The 23,714-nt window shown below is 41.2% G+C and overlaps 2 protein-coding genes across 2 annotated transcripts; one reads left to right on the plus strand and one right to left on the minus strand.

Annotated features, from left to right (window-relative positions):
* Window positions 1-715: 715 nt before the first annotated feature.
* LOC128358764 (F-box/LRR-repeat protein 14-like) lies at window positions 716-3,244 on the plus strand. The gene has a single exon (XM_053319148.1). The coding sequence runs from the start codon at window positions 1,223-1,225 to the stop codon at window positions 2,432-2,434; it is 1,212 nt and encodes a 403-aa protein (XP_053175123.1). The 5' UTR covers window positions 716-1,222; the 3' UTR covers window positions 2,435-3,244.
* A 2,906-nt stretch (window positions 3,245-6,150) lies between these two features.
* Window positions 6,151-23,420, minus strand: LOC128358883 (ELKS/Rab6-interacting/CAST family member 1-like). Its single transcript, XM_053319277.1, has 20 exons — window positions 23,273-23,420; window positions 21,170-21,951; window positions 20,848-21,036; window positions 17,903-18,194; window positions 17,407-17,534; window positions 17,199-17,273; window positions 16,967-17,122; window positions 16,666-16,833; window positions 16,333-16,500; window positions 16,055-16,192; window positions 15,753-15,893; window positions 15,233-15,373; window positions 14,909-15,102; window positions 13,293-13,428; window positions 13,024-13,155; window positions 11,938-12,098; window positions 11,588-11,735; window positions 10,536-10,631; window positions 9,298-9,483; window positions 6,151-8,070 (listed from the first exon to the last, which is right to left on the minus strand). The coding sequence occupies exons 2-20, from the start codon at window positions 21,707-21,709 to the stop codon at window positions 7,933-7,935; spliced, it is 3,327 nt and encodes a 1,108-aa protein (XP_053175252.1). The 5' UTR covers window positions 21,710-21,951; window positions 23,273-23,420; the 3' UTR covers window positions 6,151-7,932.
* Window positions 23,421-23,714: the final 294 nt, after the last annotated feature.

The raw sequence follows: 23,714 nt of genomic DNA on the forward strand, positions 1-23,714 counted from the left end.
TACACAGTGTGCAAATTTAAGACATATTTTATATATACACAATGTAAACACATATGCACGATACAACATAACAGAAATAAACGTACCTGGCTGGCTGCACACAACCGAGAGGGAAAGAGTCCACTTGACAAATCTTCCAAAACCAAAAATATAATGTCCACATAAATACATGACATAAATAATATTTGAGGCGATTACATTTCTAAAGTCCTAATCTTCCCAACCCTGCCAGCCACACGCCAATATAATACTGGATATACAACATCAACAAGTTTACCTGTACATTGTATATTTCTTTGGCCAGCTGTTTCTGCTCATCTATATTTTCATTCTCACACCATGACTCACGCACATATATGTACAAAATAGCTGTTGAATATAAGCTTTTATGTTAAAAACATTTATGTTAACCTAGTGTGCTTTTCTCATTGTTTTATCCTGAATAACAAGAAAGGGGTTTATAAGCTTCTCACACAGTACTAACTGGTCAAACACTGTTCAAGAGCCATTATTTACTCTTAAAAACCGTGTGATTGTATTTTGAATACAGTCATATGCACACTATCATTGCTGCGACTGTGTAATTAGCGGTTAAAATTGAGCAGCAGCGATACTCCTCGCTGCCACTAGGGGCCGCCGGCTAGCAACTATCCTCGCTGTGAGCTCACAGTTGTTTTATTCATTTGTGGAGATCCGGGATCCTGGAAATGAAATGCTTCAGCGGCTACCTTCATACGATAGTACTGCTGTGTAGATGAAGGTTTCCACGGACGGAAAAAGTTCCTGGGTACGCTTTGCGAGGAGTTGGACTTAAGAATAAGTTGTTCCGGACGGCTTGGACGAGGAAACTCACAAGTTTAAACAGCTAGCATTGATGCTACGCCGACATTTAGCTCAGTCGCATTAGCATAGCTTCCGAGGTAAATATTGCGACTGCCTTTCGGAGTTTCCTGCATTTGCTTCCACGTTGTCAACTCAAGAACTGTGCCTCCTGTAGTTATTTTCCACAATGATGTTTTTTTGAACTTGAATGGTGAGCTTCTCTGCTGTGAGATGGGTGGATTTGTGTCGCGGCACACACGTAGCTCACTTAGCCTGCGCGTATGCTAGCTGACATTAGCTAACGTTGTCGAGCAACTTCTGCATGAGAGTGTAACCGAGGCAGTAACGATACTGTCGCTCACGAACAACCTCTGCTGCTCGGAGCCATCCATTTGCAGCCATGTTTGAAATGGAGACGCATATATCGTGCCTTTTCCCAGAGATCCTGGCCATTATTTTCAGTTATCTGGACGTTAAAGACAAAGGAAGAGTAGCCCAAGTGTGCGCGGCCTGGAGGGACGCGTCCTACCACAAGTCTGTGTGGAGGGGGGTGGAAGCCAAGCTGCACCTGCGGAGAGCTAACCCGTCCCTGTTCCCCAGCCTGCAGATCAGAGGCATCAAAAAAGTCCAGATCCTTAGCCTGAGGCGAAGTCTGAGCTACGTGATTCAAGGGATGCCGCACATCGAAAGCCTTAACCTGTGTGGGTGTTTCAACCTCACAGACAACGGACTCGGACATGCCTTTGTGCAGGACATCCCGTCGCTGCGGGTGCTGAATCTCAGCCTTTGCAAACAGATCACTGACTCCAGTCTGGGCAGGATTGCACAGTACCTCAAAAACTTGGAGGTGCTTGAACTTGGGGGATGCAGCAACATCACCAACACCGGCCTGTTGCTGGTCGCCTGGGGCTTGCACAGACTCAAGAGCCTTAACCTGCGCAGCTGCAGGCATGTGTCAGATGTGGGCATCGGTCACCTGTCTGGCATGACCCGCAGCGCTGCGGAGGGTTGCCTGTCTCTGGAGAAGCTGACCTTGCAGGACTGCCAGAAGCTGACTGACCTTTCTCTCAAACATGTCTCAAAGGGCCTAAACAAACTCAAAGTGCTCAACCTCAGTTTCTGCGGGGGGATATCGGATGCAGGGATGATCCACCTGTCGCACATGACCCACCTGTGCAGCCTGAACCTGCGATCCTGTGATAACATCAGTGACACGGGGATAATGCATCTGGCCATGGGCTCCCTCCGGCTCTCTGGTCTTGATGTCTCCTTCTGTGATAAGATCGGGGACCAGAGTCTGGCATACATCGCCCAGGGACTGTATCAGCTCAAGTCCCTCTCTCTTTGCTCCTGCCATATCAGTGATGATGGCATTAACAGGATGGTACGACAGATGCACGAACTAAAGACTCTCAACATTGGACAGTGTGTACGAATCACGGACAAGGGTTTGGAGCTGATAGCTGACCATCTGACCCAGCTGACAGGGATTGATCTGTACGGTTGTACAAAGATCACAAAGAGGGGTCTGGAAAGGATAACACAGCTCCCGTGCCTTAAAGTGTTAAACCTGGGACTGTGGCAGATGACTGAGAGTGAGAGAGTGAGGTGAAAGCTCTCCTGATCAGTATACATGTGCTTCATTGTGTATAGTGCTAGTTGTGTACTGAGAGGGACTGCCTGTGTCCATTCTTAATTTTACCTTCTATACTGTGACTAAAAAACAAGGAGAGGGAATCAGCACTGATCACTGGAATATTGTTTATCTCCGCTGCAGTACTCCACTCCTGTTCTGGTTATGTTTCAGTTTTGTGCTCTCTCTCTTTTTGATGCACATTGTTTAATCTCAGCCTGTGTACAGTTCTTACTATCTAGCTACCTCACCCATCCAACACAGGAGTGCCTATCGCCGAATACTAGATTACATTGCATATTTTTATGACTCACATACCAATGGAGATTTTTGTATTTAAATGAAAGAAAATCTCATTGCAGAATAATAGCTAGGCATTTTAACTCTTAACAATAAGGCTGGACTACCTTGGATTGAAGTTTTGATAGAATGTTTTTTAGGCTGATGTATTTTTTACTTATGTAACCGATATTTTTTGTATTGAATGACTGTTGTTGACAAAATTGTACTTCAAATTGAAGTGGGTGGATCGCTCCCGTCTGTCTTTGTTTCCCTAATGTATAGTCGGCTATGTTTCATATTCCTGAGGAAATAAGTATGTATCAGATGTTCCAGTATGCTACTCATCAACACAACTACAGTAAGACGTAGTAATTAACAGCTGCCAAGGCTATATGCAATATCTTAAACTGTTCATCAGTGGTTTTCTCCTGAGGAGCTTTCAACAATAGTGTCAAGAGTATTTGTTTAAAAAAAGCAGTAATTTAAGATTGTTTTATATTCATACAGTAGTGATATTTATGAATAAAGATGGCAAATATGTTTCACTTTTGTCTTTTATTTGTAAGCAATTGTCTTAACGACTATTAATTGATTGTTTTGTGCAGTTTAGTGCACCTTTTGAAACTTTTCATCTGTAAAAGTTGAGTCTTAATAGCCAGATTTATTTTGGCATGGTCTGATTTCTTCATTTAAGTATCTGAAGGGCCACCACTAAATTAAGTCTAAAAGGAAATGATGTAATGAAGCTACAGACTCAGGCTGCAATGATTTATTATTGCTAAATCAATTAGTCAATTTGGTCTATTTAAATGTCAGAACATGGTGAAAAATAAAGATCAGCAGTTTACCAGGTGGTGTCCTTGAATGTCGTATTTTGTCCTGACCAACAGTGCATAACCCAAATATGTTTAGTATACTATCATAAAGCTGGAATGAGAAAATCTTATTTGTTCTTTTAAAATGCATTAAATCATCACATTTGATAAACTGAAATCAGCTAGTTTGACATTTTTGCTTAAAAAATTACTAAAAGTACTTAATTTTTAAAATGGTGATTGTTGACAGATCATTGTAGCTCTATTGGAGACAATCATATTAATCACAGCATATAATGCCAAACATACAATCCTTGCCATCTTTGCAGGCGAAGGAAATTCACATCATACATCTATCCCAAAACCGCATTGAAAATATTGTGGATCTTTGAGTTATGTTAAATATTATAGAAACAATTATTTTCACTCAGTATTAATCTCAGCTGCAGTAGTATAAACTTCAAATAATTCAAAACTATGCCAACAGGTTCAAAACCCCATGCTGACTAGTTTCTACCTCTCCTAGCTGAGGAAGACTTCAGTCCAACCTCCATGTTTTTCTTTCAGAGTCTCATATGTTCTTGATACAACAGTGAGGATTCAGGGATGAAAAAACTATGAAACTAGCAAGTATTTTAAGGGTTTTCTGACAGATGTTTTTGGCATCTGTATGAACACTTGACTGAGGTCTGCACTAAAATATTCAGGTAGGCACATTAAACAGCTGGTAAGACCGTGTTTAATTGACACTCTCCACAGAAGTTTTCATGTGATTTGATTCCACTATCTTTTGCTTGTATACTGGGAGTCAATAAAAAGCACCACAATTATTCAGACTATAAATTAAATATGGAGGCTGATGTCAGAAAACTCTATTGACAAGTGACCCGGTTTGGTAACAAGGAAAGTAAAATTAGGAATTTCTCTTGGTATACAAAATTGACAGACAGGTAATTTAGGCCTACCAGTTTCATCATCAGAGTAGAAAGTCTATTCCACAAATATTTCACATTAATCCTACCAACTGGGGTACCTGTAGACCCCAATCACTGCACATGCCATATCTCACAGGTGCTTTATTCTATCTTTCCAATTTTTCATGACTGTCGATCAACCTGTTCCTAATGACTTCACATCATCATTTCTGTTTTAATTAGTGCTTATTAAAAATACCAGGGAATTGGGGTCCTGTGTTCATGTTTGCCGTGGGCCCTAATTAAAAGTATAATATACTATCGGGGGGCTCGCTGTCAGTCAGTTTGAAGGAGACAATTATCCTTGTGTGGGTAGGATAAAAACTACAATTTGTATTATAGAAAAGTATATAATTTTCAACACATGCAAATCAACTTTTTCTTTCCTAGACATTAATTACATAAATAGAAATAAATAAGTTAAACTTTTTGCTATGATGGTTGTTTCAAGTTTCAAGCAAAAACAAAAACAAACCAACAAGAAAACAAGGCTTATAATTTATTTATTTACATACATACAAAATCCAAATAACTCACAAACATGTCTGGTTTGCTTTCTTTTTTACACAGTTTGATTCTCAACACGAACAGACAGAAGGCAGTACATTTCTTTTACAAAATGCAAAAGAAAGGAAAAAAACAAAATACCATGAACTTGACAGAAGCCCCTTTAATCAGCTCTGTGTTCCTCAATGAAGAGTCAAGAAAAGAGATGACGAGACATTAAGGCAAGGGCAGGGGACACACAGGCCAAAGAAAGGGAAATAAAACACTTTGGGGAAAAAAAATGCCTTCTTCCTCTGAAACCAGTGGTGAAAAGGTGAGAGAGGGGTTAAAAGGGATGGAGAGAAATCAATCTCTACTCCGACAGGGTTGACAAGACAAGATGTTGAAGTACAAAAACAAGCATCCAACTACCATCCTCCAAAACCAGGGGTGGGTTTTATTTTCAGCATTGCACACTGTTAATTCACTCTGAAAATCCACCCATCCAAATGTATCTGTAAATCAACCACATACAGGACATATATGTTAGAAAACATTTTTTTTTCTTCTTAGGATGCAGACAGATGCAGTTTTTCCACTGTTTTGCTGCGTAACATTACGTTCCTCTCATAACAGCAGGAGGGCCGTGATGGCTGGAGACTTATTTTTGTCCCTTCAGGTGCAGTCTGCCTTTGACATCAACCAACTAAATAATTGACACAACAGGTAAGAAGAAAAGAAAACAGCACAACACTGGAATCGCAGGATAATACATTTACAACACCATGTGGTGAAAATATATTTTAAAAAATGACAATTAGAAATTAATGCAAGAAAAGTACGCTCCCATTACACAGTCACGGTTTGAAAACATTTGTAGTTCACACATTGTTTTGACACAAAAGTTTCTCTTTTTTTTTTTGACACTTCTTTCCTCAGTTTCTGCTGAGGACACTAACTCAACGGTCATTTTGTTCAGAGCAGCTCGCTCTTCAAGATTCTGTGCAAACATTCAATGCATATCCATACAGTAAACATATATGTACATATATATATGTATATATATACACACACATATATATACACACATACATATACATATATATATATATACATATACATATACATATAGATATAGATATATATATGTATATATAGAACATGACTTTCCAAGTTATGGCAGTACTGTCACACATACACACATTTTGTCTCGAAGACAAAATTAGACACAAGACAACTGCACTGCTTTTAACTTTTCAGATTTTTTTTTTTAAAGAATGCACAACACCTTCCACTTAATTACCTTTATTCAGTCACTGCACGTGTTAAATATCACGTTATTTACAAACTGATCTAAAAAGTCAAAATCTGCTGAAAAGTGACTTTCATTTCCTGTAAATGTAGATGCACTTAGTAATTAAAAACCTCAGCCCTGAAGATTTCAAAAAATACAATAAAAGGAGGCATCACTTGCATTTGTAAGTGATCTGAAAAATACAAGAAAAGGGGCATCGCTTGTATTCTTCAGTGATTCAGTCAAACTAAAGATCAGGTGGGCTTTAAGTAACATCTATAGAAACTTTGGATGAGACTGAATGATCAGTGGATCCGATCGAAAATTCTTACATCATGCCTTAGCACCAATATTACAGAGGAGTAAATATCCCTGCATTAGGTCCAGTACTGATCTGTGCATGCTCCAAGGCCACTAGAATGTTCTCAAAAGAAACATTGCATACCTCATAAGTGGACGTTGTGTGCAAAACCATATAAAAATTAACACGTCACCAAGGATAAAAGCTTTTTTTTTTTTTCTTCCTCTCCTCTCTCTCATTCGGATTTGAGAACATATTGAGCAACTAAAAGCTGACCTTTGATCCGTGTCAAAGGTCAGGCCTTGATCCCCCTCTCATGCCACTGACCCAGCCACAGACTGTGCAGTAAAAAAACAACGTACCTACAACCTAATCCTGCCTACAAAGACTGATCCACAGCTGCTAGCTGGGAGAGGAAACATTTGGAGAACATGCTGCATTTTATTTGGTTAAAAAGTTGTATCTCCTAAGTGTTCGGATGATCGATGACTCGGTTCCAATCCACCACTTAGGGAACTTACTTACTAAAATACACAGCAAGCATCTACATAGCTCCATGATTTACCTTCTGAGTAAGGCTCCTCTCTGCTCCCCTCTGGATGTAGCAGCTCCCTGGTCATCCAAGACAAAAAGTGCTTTCCTGCCTCATATGAGAAATAAACGTAACCCTTTTGACTTGAACATTTTGTGAGATAGTAGTATGTGAGATAACTGTGCTTGATCTAGTGATTACTGCTGTGAATGAAGCCATCTAGGGAGAGGAAGGTTGGCATTAAGTCCAACACTTTGTGCAGAAGTTTGCTTCTTTTTTATCTTATTTCCCTTGTCTCCCAAAGCACCTGTGGTGTGCAATAATACTTTTTTCGAAGGGTGATACAAGCAAAATTAAAATTTGCGTTCAGAAATTCAAAAAGTGTAAACTTTAAACCTTCCACCAACTCAAATTATGCTGTTTCCTGCCTAACATGATTATGTGTACTTAACATTAATTATTATCTTATTGTGACTCACTCGCATCACCATCAGACATGTCATGAATGAGCAGACCTCATTATCAGACTTTGTGAAGATCCCCAATTCGATTTCGCAGGCCTGACATTAGAGAAACAAATGAGACAGGAAAGCACTCAGGGGTCATGAAAGTTTGTTCCAGGGTTGGACGAGGGGAGATGAGGGAGTAGTGCTCAGGGGGAGTAAGATAATGCCCCAGCTGTCTTGTTTCCTTCCAGGAGCCACGTAGGATGGAGGTAGGGGCGCCTGGGCTCAGCTACAGGTTACATGAGACATACCAGGGTTCAGCCAGGTTGTTACTGAGGTCAGAGTTGTCAGCATGACTCCTCCAGGGCATTTACAACCTGCTCCAGGATGTCTGGGCAGTAGTCTGCAATCTGCTGGAGAACAGAGTTGGCGTATTCCTGCAGCTCTCCACTCTCCTTCTCACACACCTCCAGCTCCCGCTCCAACTAGAGGGAATAAAAGCCTGGATTAGGTTCTTTTTAACAAAGTTTAAGTCAAACCACCACTAAAAACTAGAATTATTTAAGAATGTTAACATCTATTGTATAAAAACATTTTCTTTTTAAGTTTGAAACACATTGGAGTGTCAATTTTACAATAGTAAAGGGCATTTTATTAAAAAAAAATATATATTATTGCATTTACATTCAACCTTATTCATTCACCATCCATGAAGTTATTGTATACCAAAGGACTGTGCCATCACCCATTTGGCAGACATTTATTTTCACTTCTTTTAATAAACAGATAAAACCTGACATATAAATCTAAGTTAACATTTTAACTATGCTATTACAGATTTAATCAAGCAAACAGGAGTTTGGTGGAAAAGAAGTGGCATACTGAGGGGCTTGTGTATTCTTCATAAGTTCTTGTATTAATAAAGAAGAAAACTGTATTTTTGTTGCCGTTTTAGGATTGTGTAAATAAGCAACATTTGTAATTATGAGTAAAATACTTCACCCAAATTAAAATGTCAAAAACATTTTGTTTTCCTGTGCCTTTGTTTAATTTTATTTCCTTTATTAGAGTTGAGGCATTTTACAGAAATGGAAGTGTATTTTTCTATTATTTTCACTCCATTTGTATTTTATTTTCCTCTTGACTGTTTTTAAAAAGGCCCAGTGTTTAAGATTTAGTAGCATCCAGTAGAAGACTTGGCAGAAAGTGAATACAATATTCATAAGTGCACTTTGATCAGCGTAGAATCACCTGAAAATAAAAATAGTTGTGTTTATGTTACCTTAGAATGAGCCCTTTATATCTACATATAAAGTGGGCCATCATGTTTCAGATTTTTTGCTACTTTTGTGGCCACTGTAGGCTTTTCTACATGCTTGAAAGGGGAAGGTGAAGGGGAGAGTTATTAAGCTGGTTGCAATCTGCAACCTCACCACTAGATGCCACTAAATCCACAAACTGGTACTTTAAATGATGTTCTAATGCATTTCTTTTCCAATATGAACCACTTTGAGATGCCTGCACTTTAAAAAGGTTTTGTTCAAATAAATCTGCCTTTCATAAAACAACTGTATTAATTAAGAACCAAACAAAATTTTTATCTTTTACCAATGAGTTATGCTCTACTAATCATAAATGGGTCTTTTTCAGGGTGTGGATCAATATGTAGCTCTTGCATTGTAGAAATGATAAATGCAAAGTTCCTCCGCTACCTGTTCAACACTCATCTTCTGGAGCTCCTCCTCCCAGTCTTCGGGGTCGCTGTGGTGGTAGTGAGAGGGTGGCGTGAGCTGGCTGAGGATGCTGGGGTCCCGGTCATGGCAGAGGTCCGTCAGGTGGGCGATGTAGAGCTTGAGCTTACTACGGTTCTGGGACAGGGCTAGAAGAGGGGGTATCATCTGCAGGGGTGGCAGGGAGAAGTAGTGTGGAAGAGAGGAAGAGGATGTTTAGGATAAGAGAGGGTAGTAAGGGACAGAGAAACATTGCGGGACAGGGTAAGAAAATATGTTATTTTTCTGTTGACACGCAAGATGATGAAGGAAATGCATGCTGCTGTTTGAAGTACGCACAGGACACCACCAGCATGAAAACACAATTTCACCAAACTAAAAAAAAAAAAAACAAGGCACCATCATGGGCATGCATTCTTCTGAACACAACATCATCTCACAATTTGAACCCACATACATTAACATGCATGTATGCATTGTTATTTATGTATGTGCAGCTCAACAAAGTGTCTTACAAAGCAACTTACTTAAAACTGTTATCCAATGCAAAATCATTAGTGTGAGAGCAGTGGCATGCAAAGCTAAGATACTTTTGTTTGATGCGATGAGACTGAGCCAGGATCATCTCACCCTCTTAGCTTGTGTATGCAAACACACACAAACACACACACACACAAAAACACACACTCCACTGATCCCTGTCCCAGAAGTCACTAAAAAGCGATAAATGAACAGAGTCGTAACACGGGATGATTGGTGAAAACTGCTCTTACACAACAATAACCATCAACATTATGAAGAGAGGAATGAGGTGACAGAAAGAAAACCACGGATGAATGGAAGACGAGTAAACATGCCACGGCGCACTGATGAAGAAAGACAGGTGTAAGCTTTTCATACGTGCTCACCCTTCTGAACAAAATGGCAGAGAGAGAGGGGGAGGGCAAAAAGGTAGGCTATGCCCAAATACCCTCCTCATCATCCTGTTAGCCACAAGGTAAGCCAATCGCAGCATTAGAAAGGAACATTTGGTTAGTGTATATACAGTTAGAGAGAGAAGAAAACTTTAAACCATCAAATGTGGTTAAACTTCATTTTAAACCAGTATCAGTTCAACCTGCCTCAAAACAAAACAACTTTATCTTGTTAAATCAGTCACTCACAGAAATGCTGTTGAAGATGCAATGGAAACATGACTGATTGGTGGTCAGATAAGCTACCTGATCTGGAGAGGGTTTGTGATTTGTCTGGTCAGGGGCAGTCTTCAGATGGTCATCCTCGTAGTTGTCTGCCATCAGTTTCATTCGATTCTGAGTCTGCGAATATAATATGGAGAGAATTAAAAACCACGTCTGTGACATTAAGCAGAGGAGTGAGACCCTAGTACTGCTAAGAATCAATCATACTGCATCAATTAATACGGACTGTTTAGAGATTTATGTAAGCCTAACCGTTGTTGCTTCAAATGTAAGCAGGTACATAGTTATTGTAAGTGATTAGTAGTTTTGGTTGTACCATACTTTAGCTCTCTTTCTATACATATAATCTACCTGATTTAGAATTAATAAAAACAAGGATTACAATTGTTTTTTTCAAATATATTTTTTGGGGCTTTTGGCCTTTAATGTACAGGTTAGTAGAGAGAGAGAGACACAGGAAATGGGAGGCAGAGAGGGGGGCACTGACACACAGGATAGGACCGCTCGGCGCGAGATTCGAACCGGGGTCGCCTGTAGTGAGGACTGTAGCCTCAACACATGAGGTGGATGCTCTACCCACTGAGCTAAACACCGCCACAAGGATTACAATATTTAGGAGAAAAAGATTACATAAGTCTAAAAACTTTGTATAAAGCCAGCATACAGACAGCCAGTCAGGAAGCTGTTTGATAAGAAGCCATTGTTTTACTTTTATTTGACTGGCTCGTGGTTACAGAGAGAATGTATTGTGGTAATTAGGGAAACAGTCTACATCCAAGGACTTCAAATACTGTTTGTAGAAATTTTACCCCCCACTGAGACAAAAGAAAAAGACATATTTTACTGGGAGTTGGCATTTAAAAAGCACAATATGTTCGGTGGTTACACAACTACCAATTAGTGGAAAGTCACACTGAGCCAAATTTCTGTTAAGTTGGACAGTTATCTTCTGTGTGGGAAACATGTATGACAGACAAATGGACATAACATGAATGTGTGTGGTCATGTTGAGCCTCCTTGAACTATTGAAAAGTCTAAATCATGTATTCTAAAAGCAGAAGCTGTCTCCTCACCTGCTGCTTGAGCTGTTGCACCAGTCTGTCCTTCTCCCGCTTCAGCAGAGCCACCTCGTCCTGGGTCTTCTTCTTCTTGGAGGACGACAACTCCAGAAGGGCAATGTTAGCATCTTTCTCACTGATGGCAGCCAACAGCGCCTCCTGCCTATTAGGTGAGAATGAAATGAGATGGCATTTAACCACATAAGTAAAGAGCTCAATTATCATTTATTATTCATAGTGAAAAATCATCCTGCCAGCTGGCGAGGGCCAGAATTGGATGACATTTTATGAGATACAGGTATTGATCAATAATACAGTCTCCTACACCCTACTGTGTTGCGTGTATGTGTGTGTATGTGTCTTACTTCATCTCCAGCACCTCCTCCAGGTGTTTCCTGCGTTCAGCCCTCAGTGTTGTGAGGTGTGCCTCTTTCTCACACAGAGACTGCTGGGTGGAGGCCAGCTTGGCCCTCATAGACTCCAGCTCCTGCTTCACCTTCTCCATGGCACCCAGCAGCTCCTCCATCTGGACGGACACACACACACAAAACACACGTTAATTATGAATACAGTACAATAGATCCAAATAAATCCGTAAAAAGTACAGGCCTTTTTTTCCAGGAAAATACTTTTTTGATAACTGCTCTAATGAGAGGCAGGGGCAGCAGAATTATAATATATACATGGGCTGCTGGGAAGGAGTAGGGGTCAATGATAACACACATCAGAGCTAAATATACTATTAAACTACAGCACTAAGTTTTATTTACCTGTCATTTACTTGAAAAAGGCAACAGAGTGCCATTGTTTTAATAACAATTGACTGAATGAGACTGAATAATTTATCACCAAATTATCAATATTATTGAATACGTTATATGTGATCCAAATAAATAGTTGTATTTTATTAGCAAACAGCAGGTAAACAAAATAAGATTAAAATGACATGAGCTGGAAACAAGAGCAACACCGTCCAAAATAATGCAATCTGCCAAAATCGAACTAGCCCCACAAAACCATTTTTATTGCAGGGCTGTTTTATAGCATTGCATGCATTTTGAGGTGTTGCTGTTATTGTGTCCACCCCTGTGAGTGTTGTTGCTCACTGATGGAGGTCAGACATACTGGGCTCATACCTTAGACCACTGTAAGTGGGCGAGGTTGGACTCATGCATTGGTTTGAGTGAGTGCTTCTGAGAGGCGGTGTGTAGCGGAGAGAAAACAAGAGAAAACGACAAGCAAAGATAAAAGAACTGAGGAAGACGAGGAGGCCAGAGCAGAGGAGGGAAGTGAGGAAAGGATGAGAAACACCACAATGGCATAAAAAGGTGAGGGAGAGAGAATCTCAGTACTGTATATGAAGGCGTTTGTTTTCTTCTACCAACTGTAAGATGCAATCCTGTGGCTTGTTATTATTGCCTTGTCATGCCGGTGTGTTTTTGAGGATGTACCTGTTTCTCCTGGAGTGTCCTGGCAGCCTCCTCCTGTGCCAGCACCATCTCTCGCTCAGCAGTGATTTGAACACTCTCTCGCAGGGCCTCCTCCAGCTCCTCTATGCGCTCAGACTTCAGACGCAGGGTGTCCTACAGAACAAGGAGTTGGAATTAGATGACTTATAGTTTGTTATGAATTGTGACAGTAAGGCAATGCTGCCAAATGTGAATGTTTCTGTAGGGTTAATGGAGGGAGAGCCACACACACACACACACACACGCCTTACCTTTACTTGCTGAGAGTTCTCAGACAAGTTGTCCTCCCTCTTTCTGGCCTCATCCATGAGTCGAGCATTCCTGCTTTTTTCCACCTGCTCCTTGTGCTTCAGAGATGCTACCTTCTTCGACTGGTCCTTCATTTGCCTGCAGGGACACCATGGGATACATGGGAAGAGTTAAAAGTATTTTTTTTTTGTACAGTTTATGTACTGGTCATGTTTTTAGGTCTTATTTCAACTGATGAGTGAAAGCACATTTTACTCAGATCTATGAACAATGGCTTCTCAAGTGAACAGCAAGCATATTCTAATATAGCACACAATTTTCACACATTGATTTTTCATGTGCATGACACAGATGGCCAATCTAGGTGGAAATTAAAGGTCTTGTGCAAATATAGTTGTGGCTCCAAATATAGTCACTTTATATTTGATATGTGCTTGATGGCTCACATATAGCCACTTAACATATAGAAAGTTCATAGTTCTGAATGTAGCTAACTGATCATTGCCTCAAAGAGAGGCAGCAGATGAAATACATTTCAAAATTAAATGTACAGTACCAGCACACAAAAATGACAATTATAACAGTACAGACTATTGGCAAGATTTTAGCCTCAAATTTAACTCAGAAATATAGAGGGTGAAAGAGGAAAAAGGTGTGTCAACAGGGGTCCAAGGAAATAGAAAGCATTCAGTGTCAGGAGAGGGTGATGGCTGTGGCTTCAAATACAAAGGAGAGGCAAAAGGTGGAAACTTTTAAAGAAACGTAAATGGAGAAAAATGTGTGAAGATGGTGAGAAAAAGATGCTGGATTTGGGGAGGGAAAGGAGAGAAAAAGAGAAAGCACTAACCTGGAGGTCAAACTGGTGGGGTGAGAGATTCCCGTTGTAAAGACAAGAAAGAAGTAAAGAGAAAAATAGACTCAGACCAGGAAGATGAATAAATATGAAGAAAAAGAGAGGAAAGGGATGGACCTCAAACATATCAGCTCTAGTTAACACAGTGTCTGATACAACAAGGTCACATTTTTCACCACACACACACACTACACGAAAAAGGACTTGACACTGCTGCAAACTGTAGCATGATTAAAGCAGGTCGGCTCATACCATTCACCACATAAGGTTTCAAAGCAATGCCGCCAATATGCCAAATGGCAGCTGGCCAAATAACACAGAAATCCACTATTTAATGTGCTGTGGGCAACAGTCTCCAGAGTGGCCTGTCGTCATCAGTGGAAAATTTGCATCATTTAAGAGGCACAACGGTCACAAGTCCGAGCTGACAGGCATGGAAACAGATAACAGAAAGTAATACAAGGAACAGCCTGGAAAAACCTCTGTTACACAAACAACGAAGCCTGTACATTTTGAACAATGTCACAGACCAGTAACCATGAAACCAAGGACAAAGATAAATTCACTACTGTACAATGAAAACAGCAAAGCTTAAATATGCCAAGCAATCACTGTCCACGTCTTTCATTACTTTAAAGGATGTAGAGGTGTCCCTTGAACATTCATCAAAAATAAAAAAAGATTTATCAAAAAGACTTTGTCCTGACCTCTAAAGCATTTATGAGCATGCATGTGAACACACATCCGCAACATGTTTCCACCCACCTCTCAAGCTCATTGATCTTTTTGTCCTTGTCATTCTTCTCATTTTCCATTTCCCGAAGGATCTCTAGCAAGCGGTCCACTTCAGCCTGGGCCTTCCCAGAATCCTCTTTGTGGCGGGCCACTTCCTGCTCCAGGCTCTTAATACGCTCGGCCAGCTCAGTGTTGGCCTGAGCCTCAAGAGTTGCATTTTGAGCCTAACAGAGGTTAAGATGCTGATTAGGATACAGCCGTTTTCACTTTAATGTTAGCACAAAGGGATCAGGACAGTAAAAATTCAAAAGTGGATAAAAGATAAATCTCATTTTTTTAATTCAATGATCTTACTCTCTTCAGTTGGTTCTCCAATTTCAGGCTCTCCTCCTTCTTTTGCTCTAAAGCGATCTCCAGACTCTTGAGTTTGGAGTCCTTCTTCAGCCCTGAGGAGGCCAGGGATGATGCATGCTCCTTCAGGTCTAACAGAGACGTCTGTGCACACACACACACACACACACACACACACACACACACACACACACACACACACACACACACACACACACACACACACACACACACACACACACACACACACACACACACACACACACACACACACACACACACACACACACACACACACACACACACACACACAAATATAATATAAAGTTTATCAAACTAAGACCACGGAACAGAAGAGACTGAAAATGCATTCGATCTAATACAGGCATCCACGACTCATCGCAAAGTAAGACTAATGGAAAAAACATGACGTTCATTTTTTGACAGTAAAGTTTCGTTGTATTTATAGAATCACAGTAAACAAGCGTTTGTCTGTCTTTGTGTGAGCTTTTTTTTCTCTCACCTCTCTGTCTGACAGGTCTCCCTGCAGTAAGCTCAGTCTTTCCTTAAACTCTTTTAGTTCCTTTTTGGTGCAGTCAAGCTCTTCTGTCTTTTCCCGGTCGTCTCTGTCTCGCTGCTCCTTTAGACGCTCAATGATGCGCTCCTAGGAGGAGGTAGAGGAATCAATGACACACGCTGACAGAAATAACAATACATACCACCACGACCACCGTACATACATAGCTAAAAATGAACACGCACAGAAATAAATACAAATTCTAATTTTCTAGTGCACCATTGACTTAAGTTTGTGCAGACACTAACCTTTTCTGCAAGAGACTCCTCCAGTGTGGTTAGAGCGGTGTCAGTGTTGGAAGTGTCTGCCTGCAAGGACTTCACTCTCTCCTTCAGGCTGCTCATCTGCTTCTCCTTGTCCCTCAGCTGCTCCTGCAGATTCTCAATCTGCAGAGTGAATACAAGCCCACCCACCCTCAGTCAGCATGGCCATCAAACACACAGCACACAATTGGATGCATCATTGCAGTCATTTCACACAACAAATTCAAGACAAGTTCTTTGAAACCGAACTTATTCCAAATCACCTTCTTCTGTAGCACATTAACCTTGCGCTCTTTAACCTCAAGCATGTCCTTGAGGTCGTGGATCTCCCCATTGAGTGTTCCCTTCTCTTCTGACATTTCTTGTATCTGCTTGCTCTTCTTATTCAGAGTCGTCTCCTTCTCTTCCAAGCGCAGGCGCAAGGCATCCACCTGGCCAGGGAACAGTAGAGAATTTCTAGTAATCATAGACTTTAACTGTGTTCTGTCTTTTTAAAGTTTAAAACCATACATAGAAAACTGTAGCACAACACTGCACCAGGGTGTTTGCTATAAACATATTCCAAAATCCTCTGGGCAAAGGTGTTTATGCTGTACCTCTGTCTGCAAGATGGCAGCTCTCTGCTCCTTGGCAGTGAGGGACTCCTTGAGGACTTCAATGTGTTGCTTGCTGTCTGAGAACTGGTTGGTCAGCGTCTCCAGCTTGGTCTGCAAACCAAGAAGCTCAGAGTCCTTCCTGGAGAGGTCGTGCTTCACCTGCTCCATCTGAAAACAAAGGAGGGGGGTGGGAGAGCGATATATGTTCATGAGAAATCTGAGTTTACCCCCTGGCTTGTTAGATAATTTCAAACAACTTCAGCAGCTCAGTCAAACTAAACCCCATCTTGTTGTCTCTGACCTTATTTTTCATGAACTTGGTGTGGCTGCGGTAGACTTCCATCTGCTTCATCTCCTCCTGACGCTCCTCACAACTCAGAAGTCCATTGGATTTCATCATTAGCAGCTCCTCCTCCATGTCCCTCAGGCCCCGCTCCATTGAATTGATTTTTGCATCCTGGGGTGGATGAAGAGTGGTTAACACACGTAGCATGATGTGAACTTACACACCGCACACATCTCTATTCAACTACCTTCATGTCAATGACAGTCTGTAAAGCCTTAGTTTTGGTGGACTCTGGGGTTCCCTCATATCGACGGTGCAGCTCCTGCTGGGTCAGATAAGGAGGATTATGTTGACAGTATAGAATATATGCAGTTTCAGATCAGGCAAAAATGAGCAAAAACATAACTAGACCACCCAAAATTAATGTTAATGTCCATGACTGAGCTGGACATTACCTCTCTTAGTGCTGTAATCTCTCTGTCTCTCTGGTCCAGTAAACTCTCAAGGTGATGTCGGTGCATCTCTGCATCAGCCAGTCTCCTGGTGCGCTCCTGGTCCTCCTCTGATGCTTTAGCAGATGGCCCTGAAACAGCAAACATTATGACAACTTGGTGAAGTAGTTCAAAAGACTTAAATGTTGTTGTAGTGAAACAGATTCCGTCTTCACAACAGCCTACATGAGCATCATCAGCCATGCCGGTAAAAATCGCTTGGAGCTTGCAGAGTTAGTTTTATGCATCAGACACAAGCTAATCTGTTCAGCAGGGAGGGATATGCAAATGTACGCGACTCCAAACTGCACACACAATATGAAGCAAAAACAGAGACCACCACCAACCACCATGTCTGACTGTGATAGACTGAGACCCAAACCCACCATAATAAAGATTTGAAATAGCTATTAACTAGTGAGACTTGGTGACGTGCTGATCTCCTGGAGCCCAAACCTACCTTTGCTCTGCAGCATCTCTAAAAGTTTCTTGATGGACTCGTCTCTGGCTCCCAGGGTTTGCTTCTGTGTGTCAATTCTCAGCTCCATCTCTTCCAGGGTCTTCCTTAGGAGGAATAGCTCTTTGGCCTGCCTCTCATGCTCAGCCTGTAGCCGCCGGTAGTTCTCCTCCGTAGGTTCAGAGGTCAGGGCCAGGTCCCTGCCTTGGCTGGCAGGGTCTTGCTGGAGCAGCTGGTTCAGGTCCCTCTGGATCCTCAGTTCATCCTGGAGGGCCTGCACCGTCATCTGGAGATGCTGGGGACAGATACAACATTCATGTGTTTATTACTTTTCATCTGTTCTACTGGATTTTAGTACAAAACAATTCATATTAGGCTAGGTGAAGGAAAATTATTGATTATTTGAATGGCATGGGACTGTGACCAACTCAACTTAATGGGAATTGATTCTGACAGAATATTGTGGTAGTCAGTTAAAAATCAGCCTCTAATCATGACCGAAAATGTGTCAATACTCTGATAGATTCACCCCAACAGTCATGTGTTGTGGACAGTGTTTCATTTCATGCCCAGAGAAATACAAGTGGTGAAACACAATCAGCCCAGTATAGTATTGCATTGTTTGTGGCATCTGACGCCACGGACACTTGGCAGAGCTGTAACACAAGGCTGTGTTACACTCTGGTCTGAACCAGCTATGAGCGTTTTCAGATGAGGGAACAAAGAGACAAGTCAGTGTCTGCCTTCGCTTCTCCCTGTCCTCCTCCTCCAGCCCCCTCCTTTTCTTCCTTTGTCATTCTCTCCTTCATCGGTGCACACCATCCCCGTCCCCACACGCTGTTCATCTACCTTGCTTGCTCTCTCCCCATCTCTTCCCTCCAATACTCTCACCTCTCCTCTTACTAACCCTCCTTTTCTATCAGCCTCTCCACCCCGTGACTAAGGCTGACTCACTGCTGTGACTACACCGATCCACCCTCCACCCTCCACACACACACACACACACACACTCTCCTTTCCTCAACCCCCATATTCTCACTCTTTCTGCCCGAGGAGAGATCACAGTCAGTTTAAGAGAGCAGAAAACATGAGAGGTGTGATGCACTAACTATACTGATCTAAACATTCACTTACTCACAACTCATTACTGTGTGCACACACAACCAAACCTTTGCACCACACACAGCACAGCACTGAACAGGCTGTATAAAAGTCAAAATGTTTTTTTAAAAAGCTCAGTGTATGATACAAACTTCTTTTTCTTTTATTCAAATCTCCTGTCTACTGCACTAATACTACTACTGCATACCAGTTGATGAAGCATCACTGACATTTCACAACATCCTAACATAAATGTAGTATATTATTCGTATGGCAAGGAGTATTTAGTGAGAAATATCTAATGATTATTAGATAAGTATCTGACCTTTTAAAAAAAAAATTATTATTAAATGAGAAGAGCAAGATGACAGCTATTTCCCACTATTTCAGCTGAGGTAATAACAGTCACTTATCACAGAGGATGACAGGGACACATGCCATGCAGTGGGGATTTTGGAAACACTGTGGCTGGCACGCAAATCAGCACAGCAAGTGCAGATACACATTAAAATGATGGAAGCACACAGATTAGAGAATATACACAAGGAGATACAAACATACTAATGCAAACGTATGCACAGTCAGTTGGAGCTCCGTTCAATGGGGGCATGCAGTTTAACAGAGACCGTAATTAGCCAAATGACTGTGTGTGTGTGTGTGTGTGTCTCCGTGCTTTCCGTTGCATGTGTGCCGGCGTGGGAGGTGGAGGCTGACATATGAAAGCGGACATCTTTAAATTACAGCACCCACTGATTAGCCCTGCACTAGTTGGGCATTACTGGAATTAGTCCACAGTGTGCTTCTGTGACTCAGCAGGAGTGAAAACAGCAAATTATACAGATCTGCCCATCCATTAAGAATCACAGTGAAACAAAGACAATTTTTCTTCATTAATGAAACTTAATTGGAACAACTCCCACAGCAGATTGTAAGTTTTAAAATAGAACTTAAAGCTATATTTATTAAGTCACTATTGTTAAGTACATAAATGTGTGTGTACAGTATGTACACGTGTTACTCATGTCGCTTAAAATGGAAGCCTGTTCAGCTCTGTTTTTTAAATAAACAGAATACTAGAAAACTAGTACTAAATACTAGTTTTTGTCATTTAAACAAGGAACTTGATAATACTTACAATTGGAAATTAAAAAAGGAACCAAAGCAGCCAACACAAAGTCACAGATATAGCTCATATTTCAGTATTTTCTCTTAACTGCTCTTTGGACTTTATACTTGTATTTTTATTCTAGATTGTGTATAACATGTATTTATCTGGTTTCTAATAATTTCTTCTCAAGGTACCAAATGTGTACAAAACATCTGATGAACCAAAAGAGAAAATTTGGTTTAATATTCTTGAGTGACTAAATCACTACATAAAAAGTGCTTTTCACATCAGCTTCTTTCTTTCTAGCTGTGACAACATTCTTATGTTGGTTTTGTGTTTTTCTGCTGTGGTTAAACTGCTACACATACACCCAGCTTTTATAAAAATTGCACCTTCCCCACATTTTTATCCTCTTTACCACATCCATCAATTTCTAAAGCATATAGAGATGCTAATGCAGCCATTAGACTTACACCCTCTTTCATCTATTAAGCATGAGCATATAGCTGCATATAAGAGGATTAACTAGATGTTCAAAAATCTGCCTCTATCCTATGCAGAGAGAGAAACACACGTCTACTAAAGCGGACACACTGGAGGCAAATGCATTTATCCAACATGTTTGACCAATGGAAATTGATGATACTATTCAAAATCACAACAAAAAGATCAAAAACAGGAATTTTCAAAAGAAGTCAAACAAAAGTATCTGTTTAAACAACCACGGGGGAACACTCACCTGTACTTCATCTTGAATCACACGATATTGTTCCTTCCACACAGTAATCTTAGAAACCTCGTCTTTCCGAAGAGCTCGCTCCTTTTTTAACTCTGGGCTCCAAAAGGTCTTTATGGAATTCATGGAGGAACTGAGCTTACTCTCTTTAACCTCCACTTCTCGCCGCAGCATCTCATTTTCACGCAGAACCTAAGAAATCAAGATGAAAGGAGCAGCACATAAATACATGTGGTCTGTCAAACCTTGCATGTACTGTTAATTAAAAATTCCACATCTCAGTTAGGTAATATTGGCCGACTGTAAATAAAAACAAGAAAACTACCTCTTTGAGTTGGGCCTGCAGGTCAAGTATGGTGTTGTCTCTGGCCTGCCTTAGAGAATGGGGTACCGTGGAGGCCATGTGGTGGTCCCCAAAAGCCAGAGAATCACCTCCCATCATGCCTGCTGGCAGCATAGCATTGGCAGGCACTGAGGTGGAAATATTTGGAGTGCTGGCAGCCACTACTCCACTGCTGCTGCCCCTTGACCCATATGTCACCCGCTGTCTCCCCATGGTTGTTACTGTCCCACCACTTTTGGTAATGTGGTCGCCTGCCATGGCAACCTCATTGTCACTCAGGTACATTGGTCCTGAGGTGGCATACGCAGCATTGAGGGACTGGATGTTCTCCATGGAAAGCGTCTTGCCTCCAGGTCCTCCAGGACCCCCTCCACTACCTCCAGTGCTGTTGGTGCGGCGGTGTCCCATACGAGGAGAGCGGGGAAGGCGAGGGGAACGGCCCTGATTACCTGTACCTCCTCCATCCTTTCCTCCACTATGGTTGGCATCCCCTCTGCCAACAGAGCGGGCGCTACCATACATCTTCTGATAAATAGAAGAATCAAGCTCACAGCAGAACTGTAGGCTGGTGAGTATATAGTCTTGCTGATTTTGTGGTTGTGACTTTGACCAATTCTGTGGATACGTGGCGGTGAGCCTGCTTCAACTGGCGACAGAGGACACAATGTTCATGACAAAAAAAGATCTGACTTTCCGCTTTCAGTGAGTGACTTTCCTCTTCCAACAGGTGACGTTACATCCAGTGTAGCAAATATGAAACCAATCTGTAAAGAAAACACAGTATTTCCCAATATATTTCAGTACGGTATGCAGAGTGGTAGCATATGAAGTGAATGTACACAGAGTTGACAGAGTAGTGTATAAAGACGGTGGTTTGTAACAAAGTCTGAGATTACTGGGTGTCATGTACAAGCTTCCAGTCCATCTCCAGCAAAATGGGAGTTCTCTGACTCATTAATTAATACTGAGCACAATGACAGTGAGTAAGAAAATGCTTTTCTGCACAGGTTTCACTGGAATCCTGTCTGCAAAACAGACAGTTATGTAACTGTAAAAGACCATGTCTAAGAACAAAATTCTTCTCAGCTGGGGCTCCTTAAGCACAAAGTCCTTATTAAATGACCAATTATCATACCTACAGGGCAGAAATGTGTAAAAGTTTGTCAGCCACTGCTTTAAGGTTTATCCTTAACAAAAGGTGAGGTTGAATGCGGTGTTAAACTGCTGGTAAGTCATAACTCTTCCTCGTCTATCAATGTGACTATAAATTATAAACAGGCTCTGGTGAGCTTTTGTGCACGGACATGTATCTATCTGCTCCGTTTAATATTGTGTTTGTTTTTCACTGAATAACCCTAACTAACCCTATTTCCACCACAGCCATTTAAATTGGACAGTCTGCGTGGCCTGGCTAGCAGCTAACGTTAACACACCGGCTAACAGTAAAGGCTGACATTTCTACCTTCATGTGTACCCCAAACTTGTTATTTGCGTTGAGAAGTGTGTTATTTGGTTCGTATAATAGAAACAGGGCCTAAATCTTGAATGTTTTAATCATTTTTTCTTCTAATGTGCTGACGCTGTGGATTAAAACTAGCAAGGGAGGGAAAAGGGGATTGTCCATGGTGGACGTTGTAAGGAAAAAAAACCCTCCCTGCTTGTAAAACTGAATACAGACAGAAATAAAACGCCTGTCAAATTCATGACTGCCTAGATATCGTAATAAGATACGTCAACTGTCTAAATGTGACAACGTTAAACCACAATTACAGCATTTGCACAATCTCACCGACACCGTAACGTTACAGGGTCTGCTTTGGAGACACCCATATCAAACCATATCCATTTTCCTCCTACTCTACTGAACGGCTTCCATTGTAAGACACGGATTTTCTTCATTTCAGAGGTTTACCGCGCCTCATTAAAAAACAAACATACAGCCTAAATAAAATACACATACGTTTAATGTTAGCTCGCAGTGACATATGGAGGCTAGTCCATCCAATTTATGTGGTCAAGTAGAACCTCTATTTTTTTCTCGCTAACACAATAGCCATTGGTAAAAAATCTCTCCAAACAAACTACCTTTCTCGTCCTCCAGTGGAGTTCAAATCGGGGCCAGTCCCCAATCCTATGGCAAATTGAGAGCAGCGTCAAAAACGGTCATTTTATGTTAATTACACGATAGATGTGTATCTGATTTTCCCATCTTTTTGCCAGCAGTACCAGCGGCTCAGGAGAGCCAGGGCGCCTCAGTGACGTCAAGCCTCCTGTGCGCGCTCACTACAGTCTTAATCCTCGCCACGCTTGAATTTTAAACGCGCGGTCACGAGCTCATGGTGGTAGACAATGTAGACGGCAGAAAGCAACAAAAATACCAACGCTTTGACCAAAAAACGATACACTGTGTTCAATATATATGATGGGAAAAGTAAAAGTTGTGTTTAAACTCATACGTATTTGAACATTCTTTTCGGAAAGCAAGCACCAGTAACCATGCATGAAGTTTCTCTATTTAAAATACCCC

This window comes from Scomber japonicus, chromosome 5 (assembly GCF_027409825.1).
Source record: "Scomber japonicus isolate fScoJap1 chromosome 5, fScoJap1.pri, whole genome shotgun sequence".
NCBI classification, from domain to species: domain Eukaryota; kingdom Metazoa; phylum Chordata; class Actinopteri; order Scombriformes; family Scombridae; genus Scomber; species Scomber japonicus.